At 46.0% G+C, this 17,731-nt stretch overlaps 1 protein-coding gene across 4 annotated transcripts; it reads right to left on the bottom strand.

Annotated features, from left to right (window-relative positions):
* Window positions 1-1,090: 1,090 nt before the first annotated feature.
* On the bottom strand, window positions 1,091-17,154 carry LOC134352838 (zinc finger protein 229-like). 4 transcript variants are annotated; one of them, XM_063060333.1, is made up of 4 exons: window positions 17,116-17,154; window positions 13,760-15,526; window positions 13,126-13,200; window positions 1,091-5,049 (listed from the first exon to the last, which is right to left on the bottom strand). In XM_063060333.1, exons 2-4 carry the CDS (start codon window positions 14,790-14,792, stop codon window positions 4,970-4,972), a joined length of 1,188 nt encoding a protein of 395 aa, XP_062916403.1. In that variant the 5' UTR covers window positions 14,793-15,526; window positions 17,116-17,154; the 3' UTR covers window positions 1,091-4,969. The 4 variants fall into 4 exon arrangements, 3 of the variants coding, with proteins under 3 accessions (XP_062916403.1, XP_062916402.1, XP_062916401.1); XR_010019480.1 differs by having other exon boundaries at window positions 4,978-5,049; window positions 13,126-15,526; XM_063060332.1 differs by lacking the exon at window positions 1,091-5,049 and having other exon boundaries at window positions 13,070-15,526; window positions 17,120-17,129.
* Window positions 17,155-17,731: the final 577 nt, after the last annotated feature.

Raw genomic sequence — 17,731 nt, 5'->3', positions numbered from 1 at the left:
TACGAAGACAGGTGGAGGGACAGGAAGTAGAAAGGCTGTTTGGCTGGCGGTGACTAGTGGTGTTCCACAGGGTCTATATTGTGACCAATTATTTTGACGTTATATGTTAATTATTTGTATGATTGGATTGATGACTTTGTTGCAAAGCTTGCAGCAATATGAAGATTAGGAGAATGGGCAAAGAGGTGAAAATTCTAAATTACTGTGTCGGGGAATGTATGGTCTGTTGCACTTCAGTAGAAGAAATGAAAGGGTTGACTATTTTCTAAATGCAGAGAAAATAAAAAGCATGGAGGCACAAAAGTACATGGGGGGTCCTTGTACAGGATTCCCTGAAGATTAATTTGCAGGTTGTCTGTGTGAGGTAATCAATTCAAGAGGACGAGAATATAAAAGCAAGGATTTAATGTTGAGACTTTTTAAAGCTCTGGTGAGGCCTCACTTGGAGAATTGGGAGAAGGTTTAGGCCCTTATCAAGGCAGCGGAGGTTTGAGATCAGAGTTTTCCTTTTCCTAGATGAGCTGCCAACCACAGCTGACAAGTGCCACCTGCCAAGTCAACTGATTTTAAGGCACCAGTAACCTACCTTTGCCTCAGTAGAAAGGGTTCCGCCAGACTTAGTAGCTAAGCTGTACGTGAAGGTCAGGAGCTGGACTTGGTTGTCAGAGACTATTTGAGGTGAATGCCCTTGGGAGCATTTAAAAGGTATGGAGAACCTGTCCCCATAACCACCCCTGGCTATAACAACCCTAAGGAGATGGCGAAAGGAGGAAGAACTACAGATTTTTGGATCATTGGGTTCTATCAGAGAAGGTGCAACCTGTATAGACAGGACGATTTGCACCTGAACTGAAGGGGACTAATATCCTAGTGGGAAGTTGTGCTAGTGATGTAAGGTGGAGGGAGGGGTTAAACTAGAGTTGCAAGGGGATGGGAATCAGAATGCCAGAGCAGACAGTGGAATGGTTGTGGTAAAAGATCAGAATAAGGTTTAATAGCACTGACAAATGTAATGAAACCTATTGTTTTGCAGCAGCAACAGAGTACAATTAATAATTAAAAAATTTAAATGACCATATAATCAGGACTCAAGTACATTTATTGTCAAAGAATGTATAAATTACACAACCTTGAGATTTGTTTGTTCACAGGTAGTCACAGAGGAAGAAACCCAAAATAACCCACTTAAAGAAAAAAAGAATAAAAATAAAAAGACCAATACCCAATGCACAAGAGAAAATAAAGAACACAATTCATGGTTTCTAGTCCCCATCACCCTGCCAAATCATGGATCCCTTGCTTTATGGTATTTGTCTACAGCATTAAAAAATGTTGGGAAACCCTAGTTTGTTAGAGCTGTTGAGGTCTCCCAACAGCTCTAGCAAACCTGCCTGCAATTATATTGGTCCTCCTCGAGATCAGATGCAACCCATCTTCTTTGTACGGGTCATGCCTTCCCCAGTAGACATCCCAATAATTCAGAAATATGAAAACTTGCCCCCAGTACCATTTTCTCAAGTGACACATTCATCTGTGAAATCATTTTATTCTGACCCTCACTTGCGCGTGACCCAGGCAGCAATCCAAAGATTGCTACCCTGGAGGTCTTACTTTCCATCTTTCTACCTCCCTAAATTCTCTCCTGAGGACCTTCTTGCTTTCCTACTTGTGTCATTGGTGCCAATATGTAACAAGACTTCTGGCTGCTCACCAGCCCCTTTAGAAATACGTAGAGGTTAGCAGACAGTTGCAAAAACATCAGGTTGTGATGGTAGGTAATTTTAACTTTCCATATATTGACAGCGACTCCCATATTGTCAAAGGACTGGGTGAGATAAAGTTTGTCAAATGTGTTCAGGGAAGTTTCCCTAGTTAACCAGCTCTGAGGTCAGAAATGCCATCAGACTTAAGAGTGTTGTGAGAGGCTGCACCAACATCTGTGTAAGTTTACGCCTGTGTGTATGTCGGCATGTTCACATGTGGCAGGTGGTTGTACATGCTTCATGGTGTATGTGTACGAGTGTCGATATGTTGGGGTATGCATGCATGTGTGTGCTTATCAGTGTGGAGGTAACGTAGGGGAAGAAGACTTGCCAGTCGACATTGGGTACAGGGAAAGTGGGAATGTGCATCCCAGGAATGGAGGGGGTTTAGGGGATGTGCTAGAAACAGGAGACGTACACAATGTTCAGAGATGCGAGGTTTTAGAGGAGGAAGGGAATATCACAGGGACGGTAAGGTGGGATCTTCTCAGCCAGGAAGGAGAAAGAGGTGTAACATAGATGAGTGTACAGAACAAAGGGGGAACAGGGGATTATAGTGTTGTGGAAAGTGGGCGTCCCTGAGGACGGGGCTGAGGTGGGAAGATAGCATCCCAGAAATAGGGCAGCTGATTTGGTGTGGGCATTGAAGAGACAGGGGAATGAGGTGTGATGGTGAAGTGGTCATCTCACACAAGGTAGGGGCATGACAGAGACTGAGAGTGAAAAGGATGGATAAGGAGGATGGAATGAGGGATCATAGAGATGGGTGTTGGAGGGGAGAGAAGGGGGAATTCAAGAAATGGAGTGGGGAGAGAGAAAGGGGCATCCCACAGATGGACGTGGAATGGAGCATCACAGAGAACAGTGGGGAGAAACGGGTGTCCTAAAGACAGGGAGCAGAGGAGAAATGCTGCATCAGAGTTGGAGGTAGATGGGTTGGAAGTGTGGAAGAGGAAAATGGGGTTGAGGGAACATGCTGAGGAGGGGGGAAAGCAGACGGATGAAGGGGTAGGGGATGACCCAGAAACGACTGGATGGGCATCTCAGCAGTGGGGGCGAGGGTGTGAGGATGGTGTGTTGAGATGTGGTATAGTCTGGGTAATAGGACTTCCCAGAGTTGGAGGAATGAGTGTAGGCAGGGTGTCCCAGATACGGAAGAATGGGAGTGGGCATCCCATAGATAGAGGGCCACAAGAGATAAAGTGAAGATGGAAAGCTATGTACCACAGGCGACGGTGCAGGGGCAACCCAGAGATGGGACCCTAGTTGGAGGAAAGGTAAGATAGTGATCCAGAGATGGTAGAAAGGGAGTGGGGGAGGGGAATGCAGGTGATTGAAGCCAGAGACAGGAGAAGGGGGTGAGTAAGGAGGTATTCAAGGGTAGGATGATGAGGGAATGGTACGTCACAGAGAATGGGGAACTGGTAGGAGCAGTGGGAAACGGGGCTTCTACATACAGTATGTGGAAAGTAATGATGTATAGGGATGGGGGCGCCCCCGGCCAGGTATTATGAATGGTGGAAGATGATTATAGGTTGGGTGAAATACAAATGGTGGGTGGGAGGGGGTGCTGAAGGGAGAGGAAATAGGCATCACAGGCATGGATCGGGGGGAGAAAGGGATGTCCCAGAGACGGGCGGGGGAGAAAGAAAAGGACAAATACAGAGACGCAGGGAAGGAGTGATGGTAATGTCCCAGAGATGGGGAGGGGGTTGCGTCCTGGAAAAGGAAGGTGCTTGGTAGTCTCAAGAGAGAATGAGGTTCCAAAAAAAAACAGTGGGAGTGGTCCTTTCCTAAGATGGGAAGGGATTCAGTGTCCAAAGATGGCATTAGGGTTAATAGGAGGAGGAAGGGGACATTCCATTGTCAGTGGGAAGGGGTCACCTGGAGATAAGGAGGGAGTGCAGAGAACATGGAGTGAATGTGGGGAAATGGGATGGGGTGAAGGGGCCATCTCAGAGACTGTGGAAGGAGGGAGACTTGGAGACAGGGGAAAGGGGAGGGAGTAATGGGAGACCATGAGTAATGTGTGGAAGGATGAGTAGCAGAAAGGGGAGAAAAGACGTGACCCAGTGACATTGGGGAAGAGGCCAACACAAAGGTGGGGGAAGAATGCAGCAATCCAAATGCAGTGGGTCAGGTGGGAGTAAGGGCAGATGGAGGGAGAGGGCAACTGTGAGTTAGGGGTGGGAAGCGGGGTACCAAAGGATAGGGAGGTGACTATCCAAAAAGAGCTTGAAGGATATGGCTGTGGGATACAGGATGGAGCCAAGAGGAGGAGGGGTGAAGAGGGTAACACTGAGTGGGAGTGGGGTGACTGATTAAAAGGGGATGGGGAGGGGTGACCCATAGTCAGGGGTAAACATGGATTTAAAAGTGGTAGGGTAACCCAGTGGTCGAAGAGATGAAGGCAGTGGTGAAGTGGTTGGGGAGTCCCAAATTCAGTGGGCATGCTGGAACTGAGCAATCTAGTGAATCGAGGATGGGTGAGAAAGAATGGGGGCAGCCCAGAGGCAGGAACTTGGGGGGCATCCAGAGATGTGGGGGAGAGGAAAATAAGCAACCTGAAGAAAGGGCTGGGAAGAAATCTGAAATGTGAGGCATGGACTGGCAAGAAGTGTAACCAAGAGGCTGAGGTGAAGTGGGAGAACAAGGAAACCCAGAGAGCAGGTGATGAAGGGTCTCAGATCAAAAGGTCAAACTGCTTATCGCCCTCCATATATGCTGTCTCCAGCAATTTGCATGTAAATTGTGCACAGTTTTGTTTAGATTTACATGCAATTTAAAAACAACAGAAAGAACTGATTTAAAGAATGAGGTTTAAAATATAAATTATTTATTTATGACAGAACCACAATATTAAACTCCAGTCCAATTAAGGCTCATGTCATGAAAACAAATCCCTCCTGTGCTCAGTGACCAGGGTTCAGTTCCAGGTGTGATGAACAGCAGCAATAACTGGCACCAACAGTCACTCTTGAACTTGCAAATGGATTCACTGAACGTGATGGTTAAATATTTAACATAGAGTTCTTTAAACTCAATTTGTTGGCGTTAGAGCAGGTGGGATGATTGAGCAAAGCTGTTTGCTCACAAAGGACAGGTGTGCAGCCTCTCAGTGTGAACTCGCTGCCTCATGCTGTGAGATAACTGTGCGAATCTGTTCCCACAGTCTGAGCAGGAGTACGGTCTCTCCCCAGTGCATATCAACAGAGGACTGAGTGAGTCGCTTCCCATAGACGGAATAGATAAACAGTCATGCCCCATTGTGAACTTGCTAGTGTATCTGCATGTGGGAAAAGTAAGGAAACTCTGTCACACAAAGAGCAGCCAAACAGCTTCTTCCCATTGTAAACTCTGATGTGTCAACAGCTCAGATAACTGAGTGAATCCCATCCTACAGATGGAGCAGGATCATGGCTTCCCTCCAGTCTGAACTCTCTGAAGTGTCTTCAGGTTGGACAACCAAATTAACCCCCTCCCGCAGTCACAGCAGCATACTCTCTCTCGGTGGTGCGAACTTCTAGATATACCTTCAGGTAGGATGATTCAGTTTATGCCCAGCCACACAACTAGCAATAGAATAGCCTCTCCGCAGCATGAACTCGCTGGTGATTCTGCTAGACGAAATACTGAATTACATCCCTTCCCACAGAGCAGGTGAACAAACTTTTTCCCACTGTGAACTCACTGTAGGTCTGCAGGCTGGATGAACACTGAACCCCTTCCCACAATCTGAACAGATGAATGATTTTTCCTTGCTATTAACTCTCTAGTACATCATCAGGTAAGATGACATAAAGAATTTCCTACCCCAGTGCTTCAAGGAGTTAAGTGTCTGATCACTGATGAAGTTATGCTGGAGTGTTCTCAGGGATCCAATGGGTTTCATTGAATAGTTGTGAGAGAAAACTTCATTTCAGACACAAAGCAGATACACGTTTCAAGCTGGGATGAGATATGCCCACTTTTCCAAGGATCATCAATTACAGGTCATTTGTTACACAAGACAGAGGGGTCGATTATCATTATACAACCAGAGAGAATAGGTGAAACAAAAGTCTCGCTTGGCAGAAGGATCCAGAACTAGATGACATTCAGCAAAAGTGTTTTGCTAAAGAACCAAAGTGAAGGAAGGAGTTTGCATTTTCCCCTTTCAGCTCTAATTGACATTTTAACTCATGGAAACATAGAAAACCTACAGCACAATACAGGAACTTCGGCTCACAAAGTTGTGCCGAACATGTCCCTACCTTAGAAATTACTAGGCCTACCTATAACCCTCTATTTTTCTAAGCTCCATGTACCTATCCAAAAGTCTCTTAAAAGGCCCTATCGTATCCGCCTTCACCACTGCCGCTGGCAGCCCACTCCACGCACTCACCACTCTCTGAGTAAAAAACTTACACCTGACATCTCCTCTGTACCTACTCTCCAGCACCTTAAACCTGTGTCCTCTTGTGGCAACCATTTCAGCCCTGGGAAAAAGCCTCTGACTATCCACCCAATCAATGCCTCTCATCATCTATACACCTTTCTCAGGTCACCTCTCATCCTCCGTCGCTCCCAAGGAGAAAAGGCCGAGTTCACTCAACCTATTCTCATAAGGCATGCTCCCCAATCCAGGCAACATCCTTGTAAATCTCCTCTGCACCCTTTCTATGGCTTCCACATCCTTCCTGTAGTGAGGCAACCAGAACTGAACACAGTACTCCAAGTGGGGTCTGAACAGGGTCCTATATAGCTGCAATATTACCTCTCGGCTCCTAAATTCAATTCCACAATTGATGAAGGCCAATACACCGTATGCCTTCTTAACCACAGAGTCAACCCGTGCAGCTGCTTTGAGCGTCCTACGGACTTGGACCCCAAGATCCCTCTGATCCTCCACACTGCCAAGAGTCTTACCATTAATACTATATTCTGCCATCATATTTGACCTACCAAAATGAACCGCTTCACACTATCCATGGCCTCCTCTACCGTAAAGATGAAGCCACACTCAGGTTGGAGGAACAACACCTTATATTCCGTCTGGGTAGCCTCCAACCTGATGGCATGAACATTGACTTCTCTAACTTCCGCTAATGCCCCACCTCCCCCTCGTACCCCATTCGTTATTTATTTATATACACACATTCTTTCTCTCTCTCTCTCCTTTTTCTCCCTCTGACTTGCCCATCCTCTGGGTTCCCCCCTCCCCCTTTTCCTTCTCCCTGGGCCTCCTGTCCCATGATCCTCTCACATCCCTTTTGTCGATCAACTTCCCAGCTCTTGGCTCCATCCCTCCCCCTCCTGTCTTCTCCTATCATTTTGGATCTCCCCCTCCCACTTTCAAATCTCTAACTAACTCTTCCTTCAGTTAGTCCCGACGAAGGGTCTCGGCCCAAAACGTCGACTGTACCTCTTCCTGGAGATGCTGTCTGGCCTGCTGCATTCACCAGCAACTTTGATGTGTGTCACTTCACACCTGTCTGGGTTGAACTCCATCTGCCACTTCTCAGCCCAGTTTTGCATCCCATCAATGTCCCGCTGTAACCTCTGACAGCCCTCCACACTATCCACAACACCTCCAACCTTTGTGTCATTAGCAAACCTACTAACCCATCCCTCCACTTCCTCATTAGGTGCTGAATGCAGTTCTTCTTTCAGGCCTTAGTTTTAACTATTCTAGTTATCTACCGAGGTACGGACATCAGCTGCTTCTGGACAACAGACCTGATTGCTATGTTCCATTTCAAATGGGAGAAAATTATGTATCTATTTATCTGAAGGATAAATATGAGTTCCGGATGCAAGGTAAACTCAGAACTATTATCTTTCATCTGAGTCCCAATTCCTAAGGTTTTGATAGCAAGATCTCAGCTGTGCTAGGAGGTCCATCACACTGATGTGTGGATCCTTTTGTCCACTGAACGCATGATTTGATAAGTGATCTTGAAGTAAAGGAGCCATTAGGAGGTAGTGACCATAATATGATAAGTTTTTATCCGCAAGTTGAGAGGGATAAGGGCAGATCAGAACTGTCAGTATTGCAGTTGAACAAAGGAGACTATGGAGCCATGAGGGAGGAGCTGGCCAAAATTGACTGGTCGGATATCCTAGCAGAAAAGACAGTGGAACAGAAATGGCAGGTATTCTTGGGAATAATGCACAAGGTGCAAAATCAGTTCATCCCCCAGAGAAGGAAGGATTCAAAGGGGGGAAAGTGGCCACAGTGGTTGACAAAGGAAGTCAGAGATAGCATAGCATTAAAAAAGAAGAAATATAAAAGAGCTAAGGTGAGTGGGAAGACAGATGATTGGGAAATTTTTAAGGAGCAACAGAACTTAACTAAAAAGGCAATGTGGGGAGAAAAAATGAGGTATGAACGCAAGCTAGCTAGGAATATAAAGGAGGATAGCAAAAGTTTTTTTAGGTATGTGAAGAGAAGGAAGATAGTTAAGAACAATGTTGGGCCCTTGAAGAATGAATTGGGAGAAATTGTTATGGGAAACAGAGAAATGGCAGACGAATTTAATAAGTACTTTGGATCTGTTTTCACTAGGGAAGACACAAGCAGTCTCCCAGATGCATGGATGGGCCAAGGACATAGGGTAACAGAGGAACTGAAACAGATTGACATTAGGAAGGAAACGGTGATGAGTAGACTGATGGGACTGAAGGCTAACAAATCCCCAGGTCCAGATAGTCTGCATCCTAGGGTACTAAAGGAGGTGGCTCTGGAAATTGTGGATGCATTGGTGATCATTTTCCAATGTTCCTTAGATTCAGGATCAGTTCCTGAGGATTGGCGAATGGCTAATGTTATCCCACTTTTTAAGAAAGGAGGGAGGGAGAAAATGGAGAACTATTGCCCTGTTAGCCTAACATCAGTAGTGGGGAAGATGCTAGAGTCCATTATTAAAGATGAAATAGCGGTATATCTTGATAGCAGTGATAAGATTGGGCCGAGCCAGCATGGATTTACCAAGGGCAAATCATGCTTGACTAATCTATTGGAGTTTTTCGAGGATGTAACCAGGAAGATAGGTGAGGGAGATCCAAGGGATGTGGTGTACCTTGACTTTCAGAAGGCATTTGATAAGGTACCACATAGGAGATTGGTGGGTAAAATCAGAGCTCATGGCATTGGAGGGAGGATATTGACATGGATAGAAAACTGGTTGGCAGATAGAAAGCAAAGGGTAGCAGTGAATGGGTGTTTCTCGGAATGGCAGGTGGTGACTAGTGGGGTGCCACAGGGCTCGGTATTGGGACCACAGCTGTTTACGATTTACGTCAATGATTTAGAGGAAGGCATTGTAACACCAGCAAGTTTGCTGATGATACTAAGCTGGGTGGCAGTGTGACATGTGATGAGGATGTTAGGAGAATTCAAGGTGACTTGGATAGGCCGGGTGAGTGGGCAGAAACTTGGCAGATGGCGTTTAATGTGAATAAGTGTGAGGTTATTCACTTTGGGAGCAAGACCAGGAAGGCAGATTATTATCTGAATGGGGTGGAGTTAGGTAAGGGAGAAATACAAGGAGATCTAGGAGTACTTGTTCACCAGTCTCTGAAGGTGAATGAGCAAGTGCAGCAGGCAGTGAAGAAGGCTAATGGAATGTTGGCCTTTATTACAAAGGGAATTGAGTACAAGAGCAAGGAAACCCTTTTGCATTTGTACAGGGCCCTGGTGAGACCACACCTGGAGTATTGTGTGCAGTTTTGGTCTCCAGGGTTAAGGAAGGACATCCTGGCTGTGGAGGAGGTGCAGATAGGTTCACTAGGTTAATTCCTGGGATGTCCGGACTGTCTTATGCAGAGAGGTTAGAGAGACTGGGCTTGTACACACTGGAATTAAGGAGATTGAGGGGGGATCTGATTGAGACATATAAGATTATTAAGGGATTGGACAAGGTAGAGGCAGGAAATATGTTCCAGATGCTGGGAGAGTCCAGTACCAGAGGGCATGGTTTAAGAATAAGGGGTAGGTCATTTAGGACAGAGTTGAGGAGGAACTTCTCCCAGAGAGTTGTGGAGGTGTGGAACGTGCTGCCTCAGAAGGCAATGGAGGCCAATTCTCTGGATGCTTTCAAGAAGGAGCTAGATAGGTATCTTATGGATAGGGGAATCAAGGGTTATGGGGACAAGGCAGGAACCGGGTATTGATAGTAGATGATCGGCCATGATCTCAGAATGGCGGTGCAGGCTCGAAAGGCCGAATGGTCTACTTCTGCACCTACTGTCTATTGTCTATATACGGGAGCTTAGTGTAAAGGAACCCTTAGGAGGTAGTGATCATAATATGGTTGAATTCATACTACAATTTAAGAGGGAGAAGCCTCTCTCTCTCTCTAGTCACACGTGTCAATATCACAATGGAATAAAGGGAATTACAGAGGCATGACAGGAGCTTGCCTAGGTGGATTGCAGGAGGATACTGGCAGGAATGATGGCACAGCAGCGGAGGCTGAAGTTTCTGGGAATAGCTCACAAGATGCAGGATAGATATGTCCCACAGAACAAGTAGTTCTCAAATGGCAGGGGTGGGCAACCGTGGCTGACAAGTAAATTAAGGACTTCATAAAAGCCAAGGGAAGGGCATATAATATAGCAAAGTGCATGGGAGGTTGGATGATTGGGAAGCTTTTAAAATCCAACAAAAGGAAACTAAAAGAAATTTTAAGAAAAGGTGAAATATGAGGGCAGACTAGCCAATAATATAAAGCAGGAAGCCCAAAATTTTTTTCAGTTATATAAAGAGTAAAAGGGTGGTGAGAGTTGGTATCAGACCACTGGGAAATGATGCTGGTGAGGTAGTAATGGGGAACAAAGAAATGGCAGGTGAACAATGGATACTTTGCATCTTTCTTTATTGTGGAAGACACTAGCAGTGAGCCAGGGTACGTGAATATCAGGGAGTAGGAGTGAGTGCCATTGCTATTACAAAGGAAAACATGCTAGGCAAACTTAACGTGGATAAGTCACCTGGACCAGATGGACTACATCCCAGAGTCCTGAGAGAGGTCGCTGAAGAGATAAAAGATGCCATGGTTATGATCTTTCAAGAATCTCTTGATTCTGGCACTTGATTGAGGACTGGAAGGTTGCAAATGTCACTCCACTCTTTAAGAAGGCAGGAAGGCAAAAGAAAGGAAATTACAGGCCAGTTAGCCGAACCTCAGTGGTTGGGAAAGTGCTGGAGTCTATTATCAAGGATGAGGTTTCAAGGTACTTGCAGACTAATGGTAAAATAAGTCAAAGTCAGCATGGTAAAGGGAATTCCTGCCTGACAAATCCGTTAGAGTTCTTCGAGGAAGTAACAAGCAGAGTGGACAAAGGAGAGGCAGTGGGTATCATTTACCTGGACTTTCCTACTGTGTTACAGGAAAGATACTGGCATTGATAGAGGAATGGCTGACAGGCAGGAGGCAGCAAGTGGGAGTTTCTTGTTGGCTGCTGGTGACTAGTGGTGTTCCTCACGGGTCAGTATTGGGACCCCTAGTTTTCACATTGTTTGTCAATGATTTGGATGATAGAAGTCTTAGGAGTCATCATTGTGCAAAACTCCCAAAAGGTTAACTTACAGGTTGAGTCTGTGGTAAGGAGGCAAATGCAACATTGGCATTTATTTCAAGGGGAAGAGAATATAAAAGCAAGGAGACAATGCTGAGTCTAAGACACTAGTCAGGCCACACTTGGAGTATTGTCAACAGTTTTGGGCCCCATATCTCAGAAAGAATGTGTTGTCATTGGAGCAAGTCCGAAGGAGGTTCACAAGGATGATTCTGGGAAAGGGGTTAACATATGAGGAGTGTTTGGCATCTTTGGTCCCATACTGACTGGAATTTAGAAGAATGCGTGAGGATTTCATTGAAACCTACCAAATGTTGAGGACTTAATAGGGTGGATGTAGGGAGGATGTTTCTTATGGTGGAGGTATCCAGAACTAGAATGCACAGCCTCAACCTTTTAGAACTGAGGTAATGAGTAATTTTTTTTTAGCCAGGGTAGTGAATCTGTGGAATGCTCTGCCACAGAATGTGGTTGAAGCCAATTCTGTGGGTATATTTAAGATGGAAGTTGATCATTTCCTGATTGTCAGGACATCAAGGGTTATGGCAAGAAGGCAGGTGTATGGGGTTGAGTGGGATCCAGGATCAGCTATGATGGAATGATGGAGCAGACTCAATGGGCTGAATGGCCTAATTCTACTCCTATTCCTATGGCAGGGTGACACAACTTGGGACTCTCGGCACCTGCACACTCGATTTGCAGTGATAGTACATTCTGAAGCTCAGATTTCTGGGTAAGAACATTGCTATTGAAAGCATTTGCAAGCATTGACTCCCCTTTGTCAAATGGTACCAATGCAGTCAATATGTTTATGAGAACCCATTCGAGTACAGGAGCAGGGAGGTACTACTGCAGTTGTACAAGGCCTTGGTGAGACCACACCTGGAGTATTGTGTGCAGTTTTGGTCCCCTAATCTGAGGAAAGACATCCTTGCCATAGAGGGAGTACAAAGAAGGTTCACCAGATTGATTCCTGGGATGGCAGGACTTTCATATGAAGAAAGACTGGATGAACTGGGCTTGTACTCGTTGGAATTTAGAAGATTGAGGGGGGATCTGATTGAAACGTATAAGATCCTAAAGGGATTGGACAGGCTAGATGCAGGAAGATTGTTCCCGATGTTGGGGAAGTCCAGAACGAGGGGCCACAGTTTGAGGATAGAGGGGAAGCCTTTTAGGACCGAGATTAGGAAAAACTTCTTCACACAGAAAGTGGTGAATCTGTGGAATTCTCTGCCACAGGAAACAGTTGAGGCCAGTTCATTGGCTATATTTAAGAGGGAGTAGTTAGATATGGCTCTTGTGGCTACGGGGGTCAGGGGGTATGGAGGGAAGGCTGGGGCGGGGTTCTGAGTTGGATGATCAGCCATGATCATAATAAATGGCGGTGCAGGCTCGAAGGGCCGAATGGCCTACTCCTGCACCTATTTTCTATGTTTCTATATTAATATATTCACTGTTAACAGGCATTGTGTGTCAGTAGTCAAATTAACCAAGTTTTTTGCCTCTGTCAGCCTCCAAATGTTGCTACTCCATCTCTCATTGCCACACCTTTTCCCCCACCCCCTGGCTGTTTCCACACTCCTCATCACATGCCCAAAAACTCTGCCCTGCACTGACTCGTCTCTGATTTCTGGCCCTGCTCCATTCAATATCCAGCTGAAGGTTCCCCAACTAATGCTTTCAGACATTAGAGGACAATGATGTATCCTAACAACTCAGCAGTGTGAGATACACCCTTTAGAAGCTTAGAGAATGACCTATAACATTGAAAAGAGCAGGGAATAATGGGGTTCTTTACCAATGTAATTTTGCCTCAGCGCAGAGATTTGAGGGATGAAGAACATTTCAGGCATAAATGCAGTCAGCTCATCTTCTTCAGTCCGCAGAAAGACATGCAGGAAAATAAAGGAAAATTAAAATTCTTCACCCACAGAGTGGTGAGCATCATCATAGCTAGGAGTGAACAGTAGGGAAGGATTTAAAAGGACTATCGTGGAACAGATCCAGATCCAGAAACTCCACTCCCACTGAAGGTGAACATTATCAGAACAAACTTGTTTTGTGCCCAGTGGCCAAGGTGCAGAAATGGGTGTGTTGAACAGCAGCAATAATTGCAGAGTGCAACACCAGCAGTCACTTCTGAAGTTGCTTCTCCATTGAGCAACTGTGATGGTCAAATATCCAGCGTGCAGCTTATTTAAACTTTGCCCCCGTGTGAACTCTATAGTGCATCACAAGGTTGGATGAATGAGTGAATCCCTTCCCACACTCAGAGCAGGTGAATGGCTTCTCCCCAGTGTGAATTCGATAGTGCGCCACAAGGGTGGATGACTGAGTGAATCCCTTCCCACATTCAGAGCAGGTGAATGGCCTCTCCCCAGTGTGAACTCGCCAGTGTATCTGCAGGCTGGATGACTGAGTGAATGCCTTACCACAGTGTGAGCAGGTGAACGGCCTCTCTCCAGTGTGAACTCGTTGATGTACCTTCAGTTGAAATGACCGAGTGAATCCCTTCCCACATTCTGAGCAGATGAATGGTCTCTCTCCAGTGTGAACTGACTGGTGTGTCTGCAGGTGAGATGACCGAGTGAATCCCTTCCCACAGTCTAAGCAGGTGAATGGCCTCTCCCCTGTATGAATTCGCTGGTGTATCTGTAGGTGAGATGACCGGGAGAATCCTTTCCCACAGTCTGAGCAGGAGAATGGCCTCTCTCCAGTGTGAATTGACTGGTGTGCCAATAGGTCAGATGAGCGAGTGAATCCCTTCCCACAGTCTGAGCAGGTGAACGGCCTCTCCCCAGTGTGAACTGACTGGTGTGCCAATAGGTCAGATGACTGACTGAATGCCTTTCCACATTCGGAACAGGTGAACGGCCTCTCCCCAGTGTGAACTCGCTGGTGTAGTTTCAGTTGAAATGACCGAGGAAATCCCTTCCCACATTCCGAGCAGGTGAACGGCATCTCCCCAGTGTGAACTGACTGGTGTGCCAATAGGTCAGATGACCGAGAGAAACCTTTCCCACAGTCTGAGCAGGTGAATGGCCTTTCCCCAGTGTGAACTCGTTGATGTACATTCAGCTGAGATGACCGAGCGAATCCCTTCCCACAGTCTGAGCAGATGAATGGTTTTTCCTCAGTGTGAACTGACTGGTGTGCATGTAGGTTGCATAACTGAGTGAATCCCTTCCCACACACGGAACAGGTGAATGGTCTCTCCTTAGTGTGAACTTGCTGGTGTCTCTGTAGGTGGGATGACTGAGTGAATCCCTTCCCACAGTCTGAGCAGGTGAACGGCCTCTCCCCAGTGTGAACTCGCTGATGCACCTTCAGCTGAGATGAATGAGGAAATCCCTTCCCACAGTCTGAGCAGGTGAACGGCCTCTCCCCAGTGTGAACTCGCTGATGTACCTTCAGTTGAGATGAGTGAAGAAACCCCTTCCCACAGTCTGAGCAGGTGAATGGCATCTCCTCAGTGTGAACAGACTGCTGTGTCTGTAGGTGGAATTAGTGAGTGAATCCTTTCCCACAATCTGAGCAGATGTACGGCCTGTTCCCAGTGTGAAATGCGTCAGCAGATCAGATGGCTGAGGAATCCCTTCCCACACACGCAACAGTCCCTCTCCCTTGTGAACTTACTGGTCTGTCTGTGGGTAGAATGAGTGAGTGAATCTCTTCCCGGACATGGAACAAGTGAACAGCTTTCACCGGTGTGAATTTTCTGATGTATCCTCAGCTTGGATGACAGAATGAATTGCTTCCCGTAGTCAGAACAGGTGAACAATCTCACTATGGAGTGAACTTGCTGATGTGTCTTCTCGGCAAATGACTGAGTAGATCCCTCCCATACAAAGAATAGGTAACTGATATCTCTCTACTACCAATTCTCGGGTGATTCATCAAGTCTGATGTCAGATGCAGTGAATCCCTTGCAGTGTCAATGCAGTTGAAGAACCGATCTCCAGTGAACAAGTGCTGGTGTGTTCTCAGCACCCCGGTTCCAGTGGATTTCACTGAGTTACAACATAAAACTTCATTTCAGACACAGAGCACCTTCCCATCTGGGATGAGGTAGTTCTTCTTCTCCAAGGATCGACAACATTTATATTGGCATTTCAAAGGAAGTATCTGGACGGAGACAGCAAAAGTGATGTGCTGTGATGTTTGATGTTCCCATGGGCAAATTCTTTGCCATTTCTAACCTGTAAAAAGATTTACAAAAGGCATCAATGAGTGAAGGATTGCATTTCAGATGAGATCATTTTAGCCTCTGTGGTGTGCTCTGACATCACACTGTTTTACTGAGGTTCAACCCAAGTTAGAGGAATTGCTCCTGATCTTCTAACTGGGCACAGCACAGGCATCCAGACTGACCATTGAGTTATCTACATTTCTGACTATATCAGAATGGGCCTTTTTTCCCTCTTCAAACTGTGACATTGGCTCAGTTTGTCTCTCACCATTAATATTGTTTCAAGTACTGCTCATGACCCACAGCACTACAAAAGAGCACATATTACATACAAGAGCGACAGAGGATGAGACTTGACCTGATAGAGGTGTATAAGATGATGAGAGACATTGATCGTGTGGATAGTCAGAGCCTTTTTCCCAGGTCTGAAATGGTTGCCACAAGAGGACACAGGTTTAAGGTGCTGGGGAGTAGGTACAGAGGAAATGTCAGGGATAAATTTTTTACTCAGAGAGTGGTGAGTGCGTGGAATGGGCTGCCGGCATCGGTGGTGGAGGCAGATATGATAGAGTCTTTTAAGAGACTTTTGGATAGGTACATGGAGCTTAGAAAAATAGAGGGCTATGGGTAAGCCTAGTAATTTCTAAGGTGGGGACATGTTCGGCACAACTTTGTGGGCTGAAGGGCCTGTATTGTGCTGTAGATTTTCTATGTTTCTAGTTAAGGAAAAATCTGCAGATGCTGGAAATCAAAGTAACACACACAAAATGCTGGAGGAACTCAGCAGGCCAGGCAGCATCCATGGAAAAGAGTAAACAGTCGATGTTTCAGGCCAAGACCTTTCACCTGGACTGATATTACATCCTGGAGACTTTGTAACTACCTGACCTCTGCTTCCGGCGACTTATGGCAGTGAACTAATCAATGGCAATGCCAATGAAACTGAAGGGAAGGGCAGCAGTGTTTTTCAATGGAATGTGGCACTTTGGTGATGTGAAAGCTGCAGGTCACTTGTTACCCAGGACAAAGATGGTTGATATCATTATATCAGAGAGAACAAGAGGAGCTAAGACAAAGATGATTATCTCAAGAACTAAAGCTGGTGAAAGGCTTTTTTCCCTCATGACATTCGCATTGTTTGGAAGTAGCTTCTTCATCCGAGATTAACACAGAATTGTATTTTTGTTTCGAGTTCCTAATCCTTGGATTTAGGTAGCTGAAACTCGGTAGGAGAAGACAGATACAAGCACTCCCATTCCTTCCCCCTGCGCTTCAAAACAAGCCTTATAAACAGGACAGCAAAGAGCCATGGCTGCCTATGTACCCAGAAATCCCCACGAAGGAGATACCCATCTAATCGCTACCCATCGATGCGCATGCGCCCCACAAATGGCGCCAGCATCTACGCCCAACGCAGAAAGCTACCTGGGGCCCGACTGTGGGTCGTAGCCTTCGACAGAAAAAAAGACCATCACTACGCCGGGTTTGACAGACCACAGTGTGTGCGAAGCTCGCAGCAATTGTCCCTCAAACACAGTGCGGAAGCGGGTGTTAATTTTATAATTTAAGAAAAATCGCCACCCGAAATCCCACTCCTACCTACTGCCGATTCTCCAGAGCCTTTTTTTCCGCGGTGCGCACGCGCATTTCTGTACCTACGGCGACGCGCCTGCGCATTTGATCGCTGGGTCATTAACGGCGAATTATGAAGCATGGAGGTTCCTGGGTAAGCAAGATGCCATTAATGGATTCTGCAAACACCGGTTTCCTCATGCCTCATGTAGACATCCCACCCTGCAAAAACTCATTTCAGGGAGGTAGCACCACCACCCCCGCTCCCCGCAACCCCCATATCCCCTCCCCCAGTCGATCTCCAAGGGTGTATATATACAGGACATTTGATTATGAAAGAACAAACAATATATTTGATTACATATTGAAACTATTTACACACACACACACATATATATTCCTTGTTGAGTATTTTGTTGGCAGTCTCAATGCAAATAGCGTTTCTATTTCTTTTGCAAACTTTCCTTGTACTGTGATGTGGCTTACTTGGCAGATTTGAGCATTTTGCTAGAAGTCTCAACCTCATAGCAGTCTGTATCAATGAATTTGTTAATTTTGCAAGACATCAGATTCACAAGTGTTTTATGAGACAGCTGCCTTCTGAATTCTGTCTTAATGTGACACACCATGCTGAATGCCCTTC

This window comes from Mobula hypostoma, chromosome 10 (genome assembly GCF_963921235.1).
Source record: "Mobula hypostoma chromosome 10, sMobHyp1.1, whole genome shotgun sequence".
Taxonomy (NCBI): domain Eukaryota; kingdom Metazoa; phylum Chordata; class Chondrichthyes; order Myliobatiformes; family Myliobatidae; genus Mobula; species Mobula hypostoma.
The sequence above is the reverse complement of the archived record's forward strand: the minus strand, read 5'-3'. Positions and strand labels throughout refer to the sequence as shown.

What these genes read in the sequence shown, in the direction of transcription:
- LOC134352838 (XM_063060332.1), bottom strand. Translation starts at nt 14,792, where the DNA reads ATGCCATTCACCTGCTCAGACTGTGGGAAGGGGTTTCTTCACTCATCT.